At 52.8% G+C, this 17024-nt stretch overlaps 2 protein-coding genes across 2 annotated transcripts in view; one reads left to right on the top strand and one right to left on the bottom strand.

The window, feature by feature from the left end:
* The window catches only part of TRIM9 (tripartite motif containing 9), a 25721-nt gene extending 21687 nt beyond the window's left edge, over positions 1-4034 (bottom strand). Inside the window, exons 1-3 of the mRNA XM_010004287.1 lie at positions 3966-4034; positions 1684-1779; positions 1094-1216 (exon numbers count right to left, since the gene is read on the bottom strand). Coding sequence (XP_010002589.1) covers positions 1094-1216; positions 1684-1779; positions 3966-4034 — 288 coding nt within the window. The remainder of the gene's footprint in view (positions 1-1093; positions 1217-1683; positions 1780-3965) is intronic.
* Positions 4035-7710: 3676 nt separating this feature from the next.
* Positions 7711-17024, top strand: part of TMX1 (thioredoxin-related transmembrane protein 1) — a 73755-nt gene continuing 64441 nt past the window's right edge. The window contains exon 1 of the mRNA XM_010004275.1: positions 7711-7751. Within this exon, the coding sequence (XP_010002577.1) occupies positions 7711-7751 (41 nt within the window). The remainder of the gene's footprint in view (positions 7752-17024) is intronic.

Genomic DNA, 17024 nt, shown 5'->3' with positions numbered 1-17024 from the left:
GGGAAAGAGAGCCCACCAGGCAGTGAGGGTCCTCTCTGTGCCAAGGAGACAAGCTGGTGGCATGGCATGGCATGGCTGGCTGGGCTGTGCTTTATCTGGGAGCACTGAGCACTGCTGCTGGGCTTGGTCCCACAAAGCTGCTATTGTCCATCTCCTGATGGAAACACTCACAAGCTCTCATGAGACTGGTGGCCTCCTCCCTCACTTTAGGCAGGTCCAGGAATCCCTCCAGGAGTCTCCTGGGTGGCTCAGAGCAAGGCTGAGGGGGATGGAAGTGGAGACAAAGAAGAGAGACAGATGTTTCTACCCAGAACACTGAAATGCCCTTGGAAGAGGTACCCTGGAAGCACTCGGTGGTGTTGGTGTGATGCCTCAGCTGGCCCATGTCAGTGATGGTCAGGGTGCAGATACCTTGTCCAACACACACTGGGAAGTGCTGCACCTGCTCCACTGCTCCCAGGTGGGATTGGACCCTTGTCTTCCCTTCTCAGCCCCAAACCAGCTGAAAAGACATGGTGTGAGGAAGGACACAAGCCAAGGAGCCTCCCTTTCACAGCTGACCTGAAGGCTCAGGCTGAGAGCTGCAGCTCAGCTCCCCCACTGCCAACAACTCAGCTCTGTGAAACCAAGCACAGAACAGAAAACAGAGCAATTCCTGCTCCTGCCTGATGGCAAAACTGGCACCTCATGACACCAAGTGCCCCAGAACTTCAGCTGCAGCCAGCAGTTACAGACACTAAGCATCCTCCAGGATCATGCTAGTAGCTCAGAAGCAACATGGGACACAAACAAGGTCATTTTCCAGCCTGTGGGTCCTGTACACCCTGCTGACTTACTGACTAGTAACTGGCCTGGTACTGGAGCAATCCAGTGGGAACCACAGCCTGGAGGAAGCAGCACTTTGCTCAGGGCCCATCACACTGGGCACCTGAAACCAACCAGAATTTAACCAGTGGAAAAGCAGGAGCAGCTTCCCAGTGAGCTCCCCACTCCCCCACTGTGGTGCTTCACCCCAACCAGCAGCATCCTGGTCCTGGTGCCCATGGGTGCCAGCACTGCAGGAAGCTCTCTGGGCTGGTGGGGAGGGACTCACCTTCAGCTTGTGCTCGTGCTCCTTGTTGACCCGGGACAGCAGCTGGGCTTTCCTCCTGTTGAGGGCATCAATGAGGGCATCACACTGGGCCACCAGGCAGGCCTCAAACTCCACGCTGTTCTCCTGCAGGTCAGAGCAGAGCATCACAGCACTGGGCTCATCTCCCTTTCTCTTGGGAAACCTGATTTTTTAAAAGATTTTTTTTTTTACAGTGCCACATGGGCCACTTTGACATGTGCAGCTGCACCACCTGCAGCTCACAAATCCATAGTGTTAGCATCTGGGGTCCTTAAGCCCTTGGCTGATGCCCAGTGTGGCAGTAGCAGGTGGGGAACAGGTTTGGTCCATCCTGACACATCCTTGGATCTGCCTATGGCAGAGATGGGAAGGGCCAGGGTCTCTGCTGCTCACTCCCTGACACAGGCAGATTTGGGAGGAGCAGTTTTTGGGAGGGCTGGAGGGGAATAATATGAAAAGTCATGTGTGGTCTCCTTTAGAAGATCACCCACCAAACCAAGCTGGGGAGATGGGGCAGAGGAGCAGCTCATCCTGGTGGGAAGGGGCTGTTCCTCAGCCGGGAGACACAGTACCTGGATCTGCTGCACCATGTTGCGGAGCTGGACCAGGAACTCTTTTGCTTCCTTGGCTCTGTCTGACAACCCATTGAGGGCTTGGGAAAGCTGGCTCTGAAGGGGGAAATAAAAACAGGGTCATTTCCATGTCCTGGACTTGTCCTCATGCTGGATGAGCCAACGCTTGTGTGATTTGGGCTGGAGTGCAGCCCAGCACTGCCTGCCCAGGGCGTGCAGCCTTCAGCAACCCACCCAGGTGCCCTCCTGCCCCTGCTGCTCTGAGTGCATGGAGAGGGAAAAGGAGGGTTAGACATCATCACAGATGCTCTAGGTTTGTGAATCAGATATTTGGTGTCCACCTCCTCCAAGGGCTTCCCTGTGTGATCAGAGAGAAGCCACATCCATCCTGGGTCTCAAAGTGAGCCAGCTGCTACCTTCCCTGGATCACCCAGTGACAGGACAAGGGGGGGTGGTTTTAAGCTGAAAGAGGGGAGATTGAGATGAGACCTGAGGAAGAAATTCTTTGCTGTGAGGGTGGTGAGAGCCTGGCCCAGGTTGCCCAGAGAAGCTGTGGCTGCCCCATCCCTGGCAGTGTTGAAGGGCAGGTTAGATGGGGCTTGGAGCAACCTGGGCTGGTGGGAGGTGTCCCTGCCCATGCAGGGGGTTGGAACTGCATGATCTTGAAGGTCCCTCCCAACCCAAACCATCCCATGATTCTGTGATCTCTGCTCTCCACGGAGCCAGGCACCAAAAACCCTGTAGGATCTGACCTGTGTCTGCTGAGGACAATCAGCAAAGGGACACAGGTCACACCACTTGAATCAGACTGAAATTTCCCCAATCTCCCCATGAAGGTCCTCCAGCAGCACCCAGAATACCCCTTCCTCCCCCAGTGCAGGTGTGGGAGCACACAGCTTCCTCCTTCCTGGCCTGTGCTTTTCCATTTTCATGGCAGTGTCTAACCATTAACTCAGGAATCTCCCAATTCCTCCATCATCTCATCAGGAGTTATTATCTCAGGAGGTGGGAAAACCACCCAGGACTCTCTTCTCAGAGAGATTTTGCCTCTTTCACAGGCTGAAAATCACCTGCAAACACCACCCAGGCTTTGAGATGTGACCTTTCTTCGTGGCACACACAGAAGGGAGCCTAAAAGATTCCTGATGTCCCCACAAACTTGATGTGTCCATCCCTACAGTGAGCAGGACATGGGTGCTGGGCTGGCACCTGCCCCCGTGTTCCTCTGGATGCTGGTGGAGGGAGAGGGAAGAGGTGAAATGGGAGAGGAGAGAGGTGAGATGGGAGAGGTGATGGATGCTGGTGGAGGGAGAGGGAAGAGGTGAAATGGGAGAGGGAAGAGGTGAGATGGGAGAGGTGAGATGGGAGAGGGAAGAGGTGAGATGGGAGAGGGAAGAGGTGAGATGGGAGAGGGGAGAGGTGAGATGGGAGAGGGGAGAGGTGAGATGGGAGAGGGAAGAGGTGAGATGGGAGAGGCGAGATGGGAGAGGGAAGAGGTGAGATGGGAGAGGGAAGAGGTGAGATGGGAGAGATGAGATGTGAGAAGTGAGATGGAAGAGGGAAGAGGTGAGATGGGAGAGATGAGATGTGAGAGGTGAGATGGGAGAGGGAAGCAGGGGAGTGAAGATGCAGAAGGGACAGGAGGGCACTGAGCACAGCTCCTGAGCTGGGCTGAAATTGAGGAAAAAAGAATTGCTCTCTATGAAGCAGCAAACGGTGACCACTTAATGGCCCAGAAAATGACCCTACTGCTGCTTCCCCAGGAGATGTTAATGCAACCCCAGTGATTTCTGCATTTCCTTTGTCATTTATCCTGCCTGAGTCGTTAAGATGTGGAGCTCATCAGCAATTACATCTCTAAGAAGAATGGGATTTGCTAGGTCAGCTCTGCAGGTCTCCCCATCTCTCCTCCCTCCCTTCTCCGAGCTGCTCCTGGATTTAGGAAGATGTCTTAAGGTGGTTTGCTGAGAACCTAGTGCTGCAGGGCCCTGGTCTTTGATGACACTGGCAATTAACAGAGAAAACTGGCAGGAGTTTATTACGTTTACAAGCTCCTCATTAAAACTGCATCATGGTGTGGGGTTTTTTTTCCCTTCAATAAAGACTCTCGAAGGCTTTTTTTCTGATTAAATCCATTTCAGAAAGGGGGTTTTTATATCCACCTAACTCTCCCAGGCTTTCCTAATGGGAAAGCATCTTAAACGTGATTTAAAATTGATGAAGAGGCCTGCAATGCCAGTGTGCACTGTCCATGTGCAGCTCCTTCACCCCAGACACCCCACACTTCCACCAGCTTTGAGCCTGTCCACAAGGGAAACATGGTCCATGGCCTTCAGAGCATCTCTCCCCATGGTCTTACCCTGCATCCCTCCACTCCAGATGTCCTTGATGCCACCAGTGCCTGCAGGTGAGGGGTATGAACTGCTCAGGGCTTTGTTTTCCCCCATAACTGTAAGGTTGGTGAGGTGCTCAGTGGACACCCTGCCCCGTCCCTCGTCCCCAGCACCGAGAGCAGGGTCCCACCACCAGCACACACTGATGTGCACCCAGAGCTTTAGCACCACCCGTGCAAAGTTGCTGACCCCAGTTCCGGTGTATGGGTGGCCACAGACTCCTCACTGGACACGGGAGCTCTAGGGTTTGGTTTTTCACAGAATCACAGAATCATCACAGTTAGAAAAGACCTCTAAGTTCACCGAGTCCAACTGTCCACCCAGAATAACCCACCACGCCCACTAGAGCATGTCCTGAATGCCATGTCTACACATTTTTTTAATCCCTCCAGGGATGGTGACTCCACCACCTCCCTGGAGAGCCCATTCCAGTGCCTGACTACTCTTCCATTGGCATGAGCTCCGTGCCAACCCCCAGGAAGGATCCCCATCATGCTGAGGCTCTCCTGGTGCGGGGACACATTCCTGGACACAACCCCTTTGAAACAAACATCCACCCAGCTCTCCTGATGCATCCCTGCTGCTTGTGGCAAGAGTCACCCTGCTGGGGACTGAGAGCTGCAGCCCATCGCGGTTAGCCCATTAACCAAGGTTAATTAATGCTACACGATGTGCAGGAATGAGCGCAGGGACGGGAAGGCAGGCCTGGCTGATCCATCAAGTGACAATGGGATTCAGACCCATCTGTCCTGGAAAAACAAAGTCCTCCTGCTTTCTATTATTGTGTTAATAAATCAGGGGCTGTGGAGAGAAATTAAATGACTGATTGGGTCGGTAAATTCTACAGGAACCTCCCATGACCCTTGGAGCAAACCCAAGCTGTCCTGCAGTCTGTCACTCGGGGGGAGGACTTAATCACTGGACACGGGAGGAAGACACAGGTTTCCCACAGGCCTGTGACCCACACAGAGGGAGCAGGAGATGGAGAACCCTGCACGAGAGCAGGGGGTCAGACAACCCTGAGCCTTGTCTCCTGCAGCTGCCTGACCTTATCTCCTGCTGCCCCAGACCACGGGAAACAAGATGCTGTTGACATTTCTGACACAACACGGGTGGGATTTCCCCTCCCTGCCAAAAGCTGGAACGTTGCACTTTGCATCTCCAGGTGGAAAATGAAATCTCTGGGGCTTCTTGGGGCTGGGAACCCTTTTCTGGGAACCACTGTCCCCTCACAGAGCAAGGGGTGGTGGATGGAGACCCAGTGTCCTCCAGCACACAGCCAGCTTGTAAAGGCCCACCTTGAGCTAGCACAGGCAGGGGAATTACTGAGTGTGAAATGGAAGGAAAATCCCATTGAGCAGCATCTTAAAATCAACTGAATTTGCTCCTTGCAGGAAGCTGGACCCTTCTGCAACGCTCTTGTCTCAAGGCAGGAAGAAGAGACTTCTGTAATTTCCATTAGCACTAATGGGAGCTGAGCATTTCAATCTCTGTCCCTGGAGCACTTAGGAGAGAATCCATCCCCTCTTTGTGCTCTTTAATAGCTCTGGAACCGCCTTCCCAGGCTGACAAAGGGATTTCTGTCACTCCCTGATTCTCCCTTGTCCCAGAGCAGGGGTCAGTGCAGCTGGTGCAGAAGGTTGGTAGGTCAGTGGGGCTTGGCAAGAAATGGAGAAAAGCACCGTTTTCATAGAATGAAAGAGGTTGGGAGGAATCTTAAAGATCACCCAGATCCAACCCCCCTGCATGGGCAGGGACACCTCCCACCAGCCCAGGTTGCTCCAAGCCCCATCCAACCTGCCCTTCAACACTGCCAGGGATGGGGCAGCCACAGCTTCCCTGGGCAACCTGGGCCAGGCTCTCACCACCCTCACCACAGCACAGAATCTCTTCCTCAGATCTCATCTCAATTTCCTCTCTTTCAGTTTGAAACTGTTCCCCCTCATCCCATCCCTCCCTGCCCTTGTCCCAAGCCCCTCCCCAGCTTTCCTGGAGCCCCTTCAGGCACTGGAAGGTGCTCTAAGGTCTCCCTGGAGCCTTCTCTTCTCCAGGCTGAACACCCCAACTCTCCCAGCCTGTCTCCAGAGCAGAGCTGCTCCTGCCCTGGGATTACCTCTGTGGCCTCCTCTGGACTCTCTCCAACAGCTCCATGTCCTCCCTGTGTTGGGGACCCCAGCCCTGGCCACAGCTCTGTAGGGGGTCTCAGCAGAGCAGATCAGAGCAGAGGGGACAATCCCCTCCCTGGCCCTTCCTCTCAGCATCACACTGAGAGCCCAGTACCTCCTCTGACATCCCAGGAATTGCAACCAGCCCGTTTCTTCTCTCCTTCCAACTAAGCTATCCTGCAGCCAGTTCCTGTGCTGGAGCTTCCATATGGAGGTAGAAGAGAAGAGGAACAGGCCTTGGCAAGACGAGATGCTGTTCCCAGCTGTTCTGCCTGCACCCTCGGAAGGATGAGGAGCTGCCACAGATGCTGGAGTTAAAGTCATGTGCTGCTTTCTTTTAATTAAAGCACAGGACCTACAGCCTGTGAATCTTGAGGCAAGCTTCACTGTATGCAATGCCTGACTAATTAAAATGGGATGTTTAATTAAAACTTGCATTCAGTCAGGAAGCTGATGAAGCTAAACTGTTGCTAATTGGCCTTCGGCTCCAGTCACGAGCTCCTGAGTTTTGGACTCAACACTGGCTAAAAAGGGAAGGCAGGAGCCTTGCCTGGAGCTGCAGCCTGGGCTGAACCTGCCCCTCAGGACAGGGTGAGGGGAAACCAGAGGGCAGGACCATGTCCTGGGGTCCTGCAGGGGCTGGTCCCCATGGGAGACAGATGAGCAGATGAACTTGCTGTGTCCTGTGAAGGATCCTCCCTGAGGCTGCTCCAGCCATGGAGACAGACTGAGAGCTGGGGTGGTTCAGCCTGGAGAAGGGAAGGCTCCAGGGTGAGCAAAGCTAGGCCATCCTACTTGCTAATAACTGACTTGGAGACAAAGCAGGAGCCAGGAACAGTGTGTGGGGCTGCACTGTCCCTCTCCAAACCCTGGTCCATTCTGCTGCTGTGTCTGACATGGGTCCAGCTCAGCCCTGCTGGCTTCCCACCAGAAGGATGTGCTCCCAGCCTGCCACAGAGCTGCAAACCAAGGGACAGAAGGAAGGGCCTTGGCTTGCCAGCAGCCAGATGCACAGGGAGCCAGGTTTGTGGGCACAGCTCCTGGCTGCAGACTGCAGGCTAGGAAGGAACCCCTGGGAACAGATCCCAGACAAGGGGAAGCAAGGGATGGGAAGGCAGTGATGGCTCCTGCTGCATCCTGGCTCAGGGCTGGGCTGCTCCTGCTGTCTGGAGGGCAGCTGGGGTCTGCAAAGCAGATGATCCTCCACACGTGCAAGGAAGGCAGGCATCTGCAGAGCAGATTATCTCTGGAGCAACTTGTATGGACACTAGAGTGAATCCCAGGGCCCGCAGAAAGGTCTCTGGAGGAAGCAGAGATGTCACTTACACCCACCACAATTTATCCAGGATCCTGGTGGGTCCCTCCTGGGGCAAGCACAGAGCCCTTTACCACTGCAATGCTGGGAAAACCCCAGGCAGAACCCAGGGAGGGAAGACACTCAAGATGGAGACACTTTGGGGTGTCCCCACATGCAGCTCCACAAGGATCCCAAGCCCTGGCTGGAGCATGGGTGAGTAACAGCCTTTTCAGGGCAAACTGGGAGGGATGAGGTGGGTTTGGGATGCCCAGTGGTCCAATCTGGCAGAGGAGCCAGCCCTCAATGGCTCCAGAGTGCTGAGGGCACCCAATGCCCCCCAAAAGCAGCAGGTGCTGAGGGTGCTCAGCACCCTTGGGGACACAATCTGTGTTTTGTGCACAGGGAACTGTCCTCCTGCAAGCCTTCTCCTGCCTCTCACCCTCTACCATTTTCCCCTGTCCCCAGGCAGAGACACAGCAGACTCAACATGTGCCACCCAAAACAGGCAGGGGAAGCTTCACCCCAGCAGGGACTGCAGACCAGGCCAGGATAGAGGCAGTGGAAAATTCAGCCAGGAAAATACCTCATGTCCTCTCTGCCAGGCAGACAGGCTGGCTGCTTCCCTCCCACAAGCTGGGGGTGGCAGTGCAGTGGGTTTTGCCCCCTGCCAAGCCCCAAAGCTGGGCTGCTCCCTGCCAGCTGGCAGGATCGTGTTAAATCCACTTATTTTTTGATAGCAATGATAACAGAACAGCAAAGCCACTCTGAGTGCTGCAGCACAGAGCAGAAATCACCCCCAATCCTGGCAGTGTCAGAGGCCTTATCAGCTCAGCCCAGGTTGTTTTTATTTATTCCCTCCTGCCCCAAGTCTTTGGTATCGGGTGAGATCTTGCAGGTGGACGTGCATCTGACCTTCCCTGCAAGAAGGAGCTGCTGCAGGGCTAGGGGTGTTTGTTGGGAGTGGGGGCAAGGCAGGGTCTTCAGGAGCAGTGTTTGGGATGTCCCCACAAAGGACAAGCCCTGAGAGAGAGCTCAGGCTGGATGCAGTGGAGAGCTGCCCACCCCACACAAGCCTGGATGCCACCAGGATGCTGAACTGACCCCTTCAGCACGCGGCTAAACCTGTGCCCACACCCTTCCAGGTCCAAGCCCTGTGTTTGTGGGATCCCTCGCTTCCCTGGGACCCTCATCCTGCCCCATCACCCCCCTGCACTCCCTGTGAGATGATGATTGCAACCACCAGCCCAGGGCAGAAGTCCCTAGTACGGAGGTGCTGCCACTTGGGTGCAGAGCTGGCCCTGGCTGCTGGCTCTGTGCACACAGCCCCTAGGGCAGAGTGTTCCCTCAGCAGGCAGAACTGATTCAAAAGCTCCAGCCTGGAAAGAAAGCAAGGATATATCCTTTTCAAGCTTGACCTTGCTAAAACCCTTCCTTTCAACTGCCTGCTGTGTGACTCTGGGGTTCCCTAGCCCGGGGCAGACCTGCTGCTCTGCCTCCTTCCAGCCCTGCAGTGAGCAAAGCTGAATTCATGCTGAGTTTCTTGCAGGTTTTATTTAGACTGCTCTCAACAACCTGCAGCAGCAGTGCCCGTGCCCAGCAGCCCACCTGTACCAGCACAGGCACTATGGCTACAACTTGCCCAGCCTGACTCACTGCCTGGCTGCCCAGAGCCCCTTACCCTGCCCAGGGGGCAGAAAGGGGCAGGGTCTGTGCCCTGAGCAGCCCCAGGCTTCAGGGCTCCTCTCCGTAAGGAGATTTCTCATGTTTTGAAAACCACCTGCTGTGAGTTGGTCACCAAGCCCTGGGATTGTGTGTTACCCAGCACTGGGGACACAGCTGGGGGCAAGAGACCCAGGGGATGAACATCAGTTATTCTCTTTGCATAGATTTTATGCATGGAATTGCCAAGCCAAAACTGCTGAAGAGTAATTCCTGCCCCCAGGGCCCCTGGCAGGAGCAGCCTGGCTGGGACCCCCGGGTGTGGGTGCCTGGGGGGACAGGTCACAGGCTGCTCCTGCCACCCTGCACCAGCAGAGCACTTTGCTCCTGCTGTGACTCTGTGTGCTCACTTGAACCTCCTCCTTCCTTTCACAGGCCCTTCTGTGGCCAGGACAGCTGGTGCTCTGCAGCCTGCAGGCATTTCTCAGCAGCCTCTGGGAGAACTGTACAAGGAGGAGCACCTGAACCCCCAACTTCCAGCATCCTTGCACTTTAACCCCACTTCTTCAAGGGGCAAAAAATCAGGCATGTAAAACTCTCCAGCAGGAGATATGGCTGCCAAGTGGCCTTTGAGATAACACACCAGTGTCTTGCTTCTAAACACATGGAGGCACCAGATGAAGTTATTGGATACCTCAGTGAACATCTGTGTCTCAAGCACTGCTGGGGAATCCACCTTGGCTTAGCTCAGTCCCTTGGGAGAGGGGAGATCTAGGATGATTCTTTGCAAGCTCACAAAGGCCATCTTTGCACACAGGGACAGTTGGTGTGGATCAGTTCATGTGTGGCAACTTGCTTGGCTTGTCCCTAGTCCTTGGACTTCAACTGACCTGCCCCAGATTTGGTCCTGCTCTGACAGGGGGGTTGGACTTGATGATCTCCAGAGGTCCTTTCCAATCCCTGACACTCTGTGTGATTCTGTGTAAACAAATACAAGGGGTGCACGACATCCTGGGCTGCTCCTTGCTGAGAGGTTGAAGAAGTTCTGTCCTTGGTTTGATAAAGGATATTGTCCTTGCTCTGATTTTTAGGAAGAAGAAACATGAGCACCAAGATATTGATAATAGCCCTTCAAGATCATGCAATTAATTTTTGCTTCATTAACACTCAACCACGAATCATATTGGCTTTTCATTGGCAAAACCTGACACATGTCCCTTGGGAATCAGCTGGCAGTGACCTGCCAGCTCTGCTGCAGGGCTGCTGAGACAAACACAAGCTTAGCAAGGCTCTGCTGCCTGCCCATGGGTACATGGAGGGGCAACCAAGGGCAGAGTGAGAAACTGCTTGAGAAAGGCCAAATATGTATCTGATTGGTGCAGATTTATAAAATGAGTTGATGTTGAGGTCCACGCTCTGTGTATCTCAGGAGAAGAGACACTGTGGACTTGCTCTTGCCTGGTCCTGCTTCAGGTGTGTTTTAGGTGTGCTCCTGGAGAACATCATCCAGGTTGTGTCCTTGAGAGGAGCCCAGGTCCTCTGCACACAGACCAGGGTGGAAATGCAGGTTGAGTTTTGCAGATACACACTGCAGCTCATCACTGCAGGCTTTTTTTATGAGCTGGGAATTTCCACATCCTGGCTTGGGTGGCAGTCATCTTGGAGTTACCAAGATGATACTGATTTGGTTTGGCTCCTTCTGGGATCCAAACAAGAAGGCCATGAGCCTTGCAAGTGGGTGGTTCATGCAAGCAAGACTAGAAAGAATTCTTTCCTGTTGTCCCTTGTGGGGTGGCTCAGGGCACATCAGGCAGCAAGAAACTCAGCTCCCACCTCTGAAGCCTAGTCCAGATCCAAATGGGATCCTCAGGACATTTCTTCCCCTTTGGAGCACTCACAGGCAACCTTACAGACTACACAAAGGAAACTGCCACAGGCTGGACCAGGCATCTGTGCACAACTTTCCTTTCTTCAGAGCATTTCCACCTGCTCCAGACACTGGGTGTTGTTGCTGGCCCATGTCTGGCAGGGGAGCCTGGAGAAGTCATTGCTCAGCTGCAAGTTGTCCTCTGCCTCACCAGCCTCCTTCATCCCTAGGAGTGCAATGGCACTGACACTGCAATGGGCCCTGGGCTTCCTGGGGGGTTGGAAATGATGCAGTAGATCCATGTGCTCCCAGCTGGGTCAGGAGTGATGGTCATCAGACATCACTAGGATTGCTCCTCAAGCCATGGCTCAGCACAGCCATCAGACAGGCTGAGAGAGTTGGGGTGTTCAGCCTGGAGAAGAGAAGGCTCCAGGGAGACCTTAGAGCAGCTTCCAGTGCCTGAAGGGGCTCCAGGAAAGCTGGAGAAGGACTTGGGACAAGGGCTTGTAGTGAGAGGATGAGGGGGAATGGATTTCAACTGAAGAGGGGAGATTTAAGTGAGACATGAGGAGGAAATCCTTTGCTGTGAGGGTGGTGAGACCCTGGCCCAGGTTGCCCAGAGAAGCTGTGGCTGCCCCATCCCTGGCAGTGTTGAAGGGCAGGTTGGATGGGGCTTGGAGCAGCCTGGGCTGGTGGGAGGTGTCCCTGCCCATGCAGGGGGATGGAACTGTATCGTGGCCTCCTGCTTGGGATGAGCAGACTGGGGTGGAGCCCAGCTGGCCAAGGTCTTCTTGGATGGAAATCAGTCAGCAGAGTAGAAGGCTATCTCCGTTGACCTGCTAAGGTCACTGGGGCTGTCTGCTGAAATCAGGCACATTCTGGCCTGATCAACAGATGTCCCTTCCCTAGGGAAGACAAAGGGCAGGACATGTTGCAGAAGGGCTACTGGGAAACAAAATACCCAGAAAATGAGTCTGTGCTGAAGGTAAACTGCAGAAATGTGGCTTCCTGGTGCCCTGGAAAGTGAGCTGCATGTTACTGAGAGCTGCTGGTAATGTTGCTTTATTCTTACCAAGGTAGACCAGCCCTGACCAAGCATCCAGGAGGTGAGCAGAGTGAGAAGGTTGTTGAGATAGAGGCACCCACTGGTCAGCTGCACAGCTGCTGAGGCAGTCAGAGCCCAGCAAATTTTGGGAGCAGTAACATCCAGCAGCACCAGGTAATCAGAGCAACTGATGTAGTTCTAACCAGGCTCAGCAAGCACAGAGTTCAGCCTCTGGAGGAGTTCTCTGCAGGTCAGGAGGAGCTGCCTCACCTAACAAGATCTTCCACATCTCAGGCAAGCACTGAAATAGCATTATTATTGTTTTCAAAAGTAACAAATGCATCCTGCAGCCTGGATTAGAGAGAAAGGCAGTTAATAAAATGAGACAATGCATTTCCTTAGCAGCTGATCCGCAGGGCAGCTGATCCCTCCTTAGACCACTGCTCCTTGTGGCATTTTCCCTTCACCCTGAGAAAGCCTCTGAGCCCTGGATTCCCCTTCCCATGCTGCTGCAGGTGTCAGGGAATGAGTATGAAGCTCTCAACTAGTGTCCTGAGCTCCCAGGCCAGCTCCAAGTGTCACCTCTCAAGCACTGTCCTGTGAGATGTAGTGGTCGTGTCCCTAGGTCATCCTCCCAGCAGCAGCTCCTCATGGCCCAGTGTTCACCTGGGCTGGTGAAGTGACACAGACAAGAAACCCTGAGCAGGTGGCTCCAGGGACCATCCCAGGGCACACTGGAATGGGAGCTGCCTCTGCCAGGAATCTGGAATTCAAGAAGGGGCAAGGGAGGAGGGTTGGACAAGACAAAAAGACAAATGCCTCAGTGGGAATGCACTGCTAGGAGCACAAACTCTTTTTTTAGGAGCTTTCAGGGTTGCTGAAAAAGTGGAACCTGGAGGAAATGGGCTGAAACCCAGCATTTTTGTGGGTAATAGAGTGTGCTGGTGCTGCATCCATGCAGCTCTCCACTCCTGCTGTGTGGGAAGAGTGGGGTCATGGCAGCTCCCCAGGCAATAGCACACTGACACATGGTTTACCCTCAACAGAATTGATCTTGCTTGGTCTCATGTAGGCAGGAGAATTATGCCAAACATCCCTCACTGTCTCCATGAAGATCAAACAAATCCTCTGGCTGCTGCTGTTTGTCTCACCAAAGAAAATCCCAGTAATCCAGCACAGACAGAAACTGAGAGGTGTTCTTTAATTTGCGTAAAAATGAATTTACGAGAGAAAATGTTGCTGCAAGGTAAAAACATGGACATCAAGCCACCTTCTGACCCCCAGCACTCCTGTGACCAAAAGCAGCCTCCATTCTCTGGGAAAATTACTTTGGGATGCCAAGTACTGCACCAGTAACACCCTCCAAGAGAAGGTTCTTCCACACCATTTGAAGACCTCAGCAGAGGCAACAGAGCCTCTTCCAGAGGCAGAGGGCCAGACATCCACCATAGCACTGGAAGTAGAGTCACCATGTGAACAGGATGTCCTGTGACCATGGCACATCTGGCCACAGCTGTAAAAAGCTCACAGCTTTGAGGATGGGTCAATCACCAGGGCTGCATCCACACTGAGACAATCCTCTCAAGTTTTGGTCTGCATTTTCCTCTGATGATTTTTCTTGCAGAACTCCTGAACCCTCCCCCGTGCATTGGGACAATACCCAGCAAACAGCCCATTTCTCACAGGTGGGACTCAGAGGGATCAGAATAGAGGTTCAGTATCTACCAGAATGAAGCTGCCACCTTCCTAGCGAACACCCCCCCAGGCCAATGTTCCACTTGACCTCCCTTCTCCTCCAGTCTCAAGCAGGGCTTGAATCTATCCAGAAGAAAATGAGCTCCCTGGGGATAGTTATGAAATGCTCTTGCTTATGCAGAATAAATGAGCACTGGGGGAAGGACTGCCAGAAGAGGTCAAGGAGCTTTAAACCACTTCCAATCAGACCAGTAACAGGGAAAGGTTTGAGACTGGCTAGGTTGGAATGGCACAAACCTGCAGCTTTTTATGAAAAAAATCTGAAGGACATTCCCATAAATGGTGAGGAAAGCCCCACCAGGCAAACCCTGCCCCCTTAGACCTCATTTTTCTTCCCAGTGCATGGAAAAACATCAGCACAGACTCAGGTTATGAGCTGACGGGCCAAGATCTGTGTCCTGGACAGAATAAAGGGGCCCAGGATGCACAAGAGGGCAAACCAAACAAGACCATCAGCCTGCAGGTGAAGCTGCCAGGGGATCAGCACACCCACTTTTTGGGGTACACAGACACCAGGTCACTTGGTGCAGTGTGGGAGCATCAAGGACTTTCCCCTGTGGAGCCATCCAGGCAGGGGATGCAGTCCCAGCACTGCCCAGGAAGGGACACACTGCAGGGCTTGGTTTCTGCCTTGACATGATGCTCTGTCTGCCCTCAATCCAACTCCTGTCTTCCCACTCAGGCTGCCTCTGTGGCTCCTCATGCTTTAGGTCCTCCATCCCATTATTGCATTAAACCCTGAAATCTGATTACTTTGTTTGGAGTTAAATTTAAACCTGATTAACTGCATAAAAAATGATTTTTACCAGTCCTGGCCCAAACACAGGAGAAAGCAGGTTGGAAGCCCCAAGGGGCAATTCCTCTTTCTGCAGTGAGTGCATTGACCATCCTCCTGTCCTGTCCTATGGCCTTTAATAACCATCTGTGCTCTGGTGGAGTCATCACCAGGCTTGACAGCAAGCCAGCATCCTGACTTTGCTTTGACATTTAATTGCCTAGAAATGCAAATTGTATCGTGCTCTTCAGCCCTGAGCAGCACCCACTGAAGCATGAAGGTGCAGGAATACACCCCATTCCATGTGGTATTCACTGAACTCCCTGGGACTGGCAGAGGAACAGCAGCCCCATCCCTGATGACCACAAAGTCCCACCACAAGGAGCCTACCAAAGCCAGGAAGGTGCCCAGTGTAAAGATGCAGGGCTGTGCAGGAAGGTGTGAATTCAACAAGTGCAAAGATCTAAAACCTCTGAGGATTTCAACTTCCAGCTCTCCTAATGCAATCCAGGAACCAGCTCTTTGGAAACCCCACTCCCTCAAGCCCAGAATATGTGTTTGAAGTGGCCTCTTGAGAGCCCACACAAATATTTCCCAGGAAAATAAACCACAGAGAGAAGCAGAGAGTGACAAAAACACCTGCAGGCAGGAGGAGACCAAGAAGGGTGCAGGCAGGGAGGGTGAGAGTTGTTCCCAGGAAGGAGACCCAAATGAACCAGATGGATGATGAGAAGGTTGTAGAGCCATTAATAAAAGAAAGGAGGAAGAATAAATCAATAATTCTGGAAGAGCTGGGATAATGAGTGCCTTTTAAAAAAATTATTCTTTAATAAGAAAAGCTGTATGGTTAATTAGGAAGTAATGAAGAACTTGTCAGTGTATCTACAGGGAGTGAGGGGGCTCCCAGGACTGAAGGGTCCAAATCACTGGAGCTCAGCAATCCATCTTAGTGCCAGCAGGAAAGCAGTTAATGGGCTCACTGAATCATTCATGACTATTTAAGAAGAAGTGAAGAATCCAGGAAGCACCAAGGAATGGGAGGGGGGAATAATTCACATTTACTTCAGTAGTAGTATTTTTTTTTTTTTTGAGGGAAAAAAGTGCTCCCAAGACCTTAAAGGAAAAGCAGTCTAAGGAGAAAAGGAGCCACAACATCAGTAAATACCTCTAAAAGTCCCTTGAGAATAGTGTCCTGTCTCAGTGTGGGGAGGATACATCTGGATGTTGGACTCTTCCATCCCTCCACAACAAAGGCACCACCAGCAAGGCCAGGATAAATCATCCCACAGGGAGCCCAAGCCTTGCCAGCCTGGCCCATTGGAGAAACTTGGCTTCTGCAAGGACTTGAGATGTGTGGCTGGGATCTGAGCAGGTCAGGTGGCTGAATGCCAAGCTGGGAGCCCACCATGGGGCACAGCACTCAAAAGCAACTAAATCATATCCTCTGAAGGAGGAATGTCCCTGCACCAGCAAACAGGTGTTTGCCAGCACCATTAGGAGTAGGAATCTAAGCAGCTCCAAGGTATCTTCCTGGTCATGAACGTGCTCAACAAAGAGATGGGATCTCCAGCCAGGAAGAACATTGGAAGATTCCTATAGCAATCACCTCCAACCAGTGTGAAATGAAAAAAGATACCTGGAAAATAGCAAAATGAGGAAAAAACTGAGATGTGCAAGAGATGTTTGTGACTTCATAGCATCAACCTGGCTCCCTGCGCAGGGACAGGTACCTCAGCTGGCCTGAGAAGGGGCAACAACCACCAGAAAAAATGGGAGGGAGCCTGGCAGAGGCAGAATGGAGGAGTGGAGGAATCTGGAAAGGGCAGGAGAAACAAGGCAACAGCAGGAGAGGGAGGTGAAGTCTTTGCACAAGCACAAGCCCCTGGTAACGTGCTTATCACACACAGGGTTTCCTCCAGCTGATGATGACACCTGTACCAATCCAGACATACCCAACACTTCTTTCTGTGCTGACTCTGCCTGATGAAAAAAAGGAACAAGAGTCAGGTCTCCTTAATCTTGAGCAGGGCTGTGACTCCCTTGCAGGAGTAACTGCTCCCTCATGCTCTTACATAAAACACAAACAGGTCTAAAATGGGATTAGAAATCATTTAAACCCTTTTGAACAAACATGGGAATGAGGTACCCAACATGCTGAAAAGCCCAAAGATCAGATGAGAAGCAGCAGAGAAGGGAGAAAATGGTGCTGAGGAGTGGGGCCCCAGCACAAAAGCTGCTTTTCTCCTCCACCACCCATTTTGTGGGAAAGGAGCTTCCAGGAGGCCAGGGGAGTAAGGTGGGAGATGCAGAAGGGCCTGAGAAGATCAAGCAGCTTGTGGAAGGACAGGCAGGGGTGACACAGAAGTGATGGTGATCTCTCCTTTG

The sequence above is a fragment of the Chaetura pelagica genome, unplaced genomic scaffold, assembly GCF_000747805.2.
Source record: "Chaetura pelagica isolate M959 unplaced genomic scaffold, ChaPel_1.0 scaffold141, whole genome shotgun sequence".
NCBI lineage: Eukaryota > Metazoa > Chordata > Aves > Apodiformes > Apodidae > Chaetura > Chaetura pelagica.
This window is presented reverse-complemented; position numbering and strand designations above follow the sequence as displayed.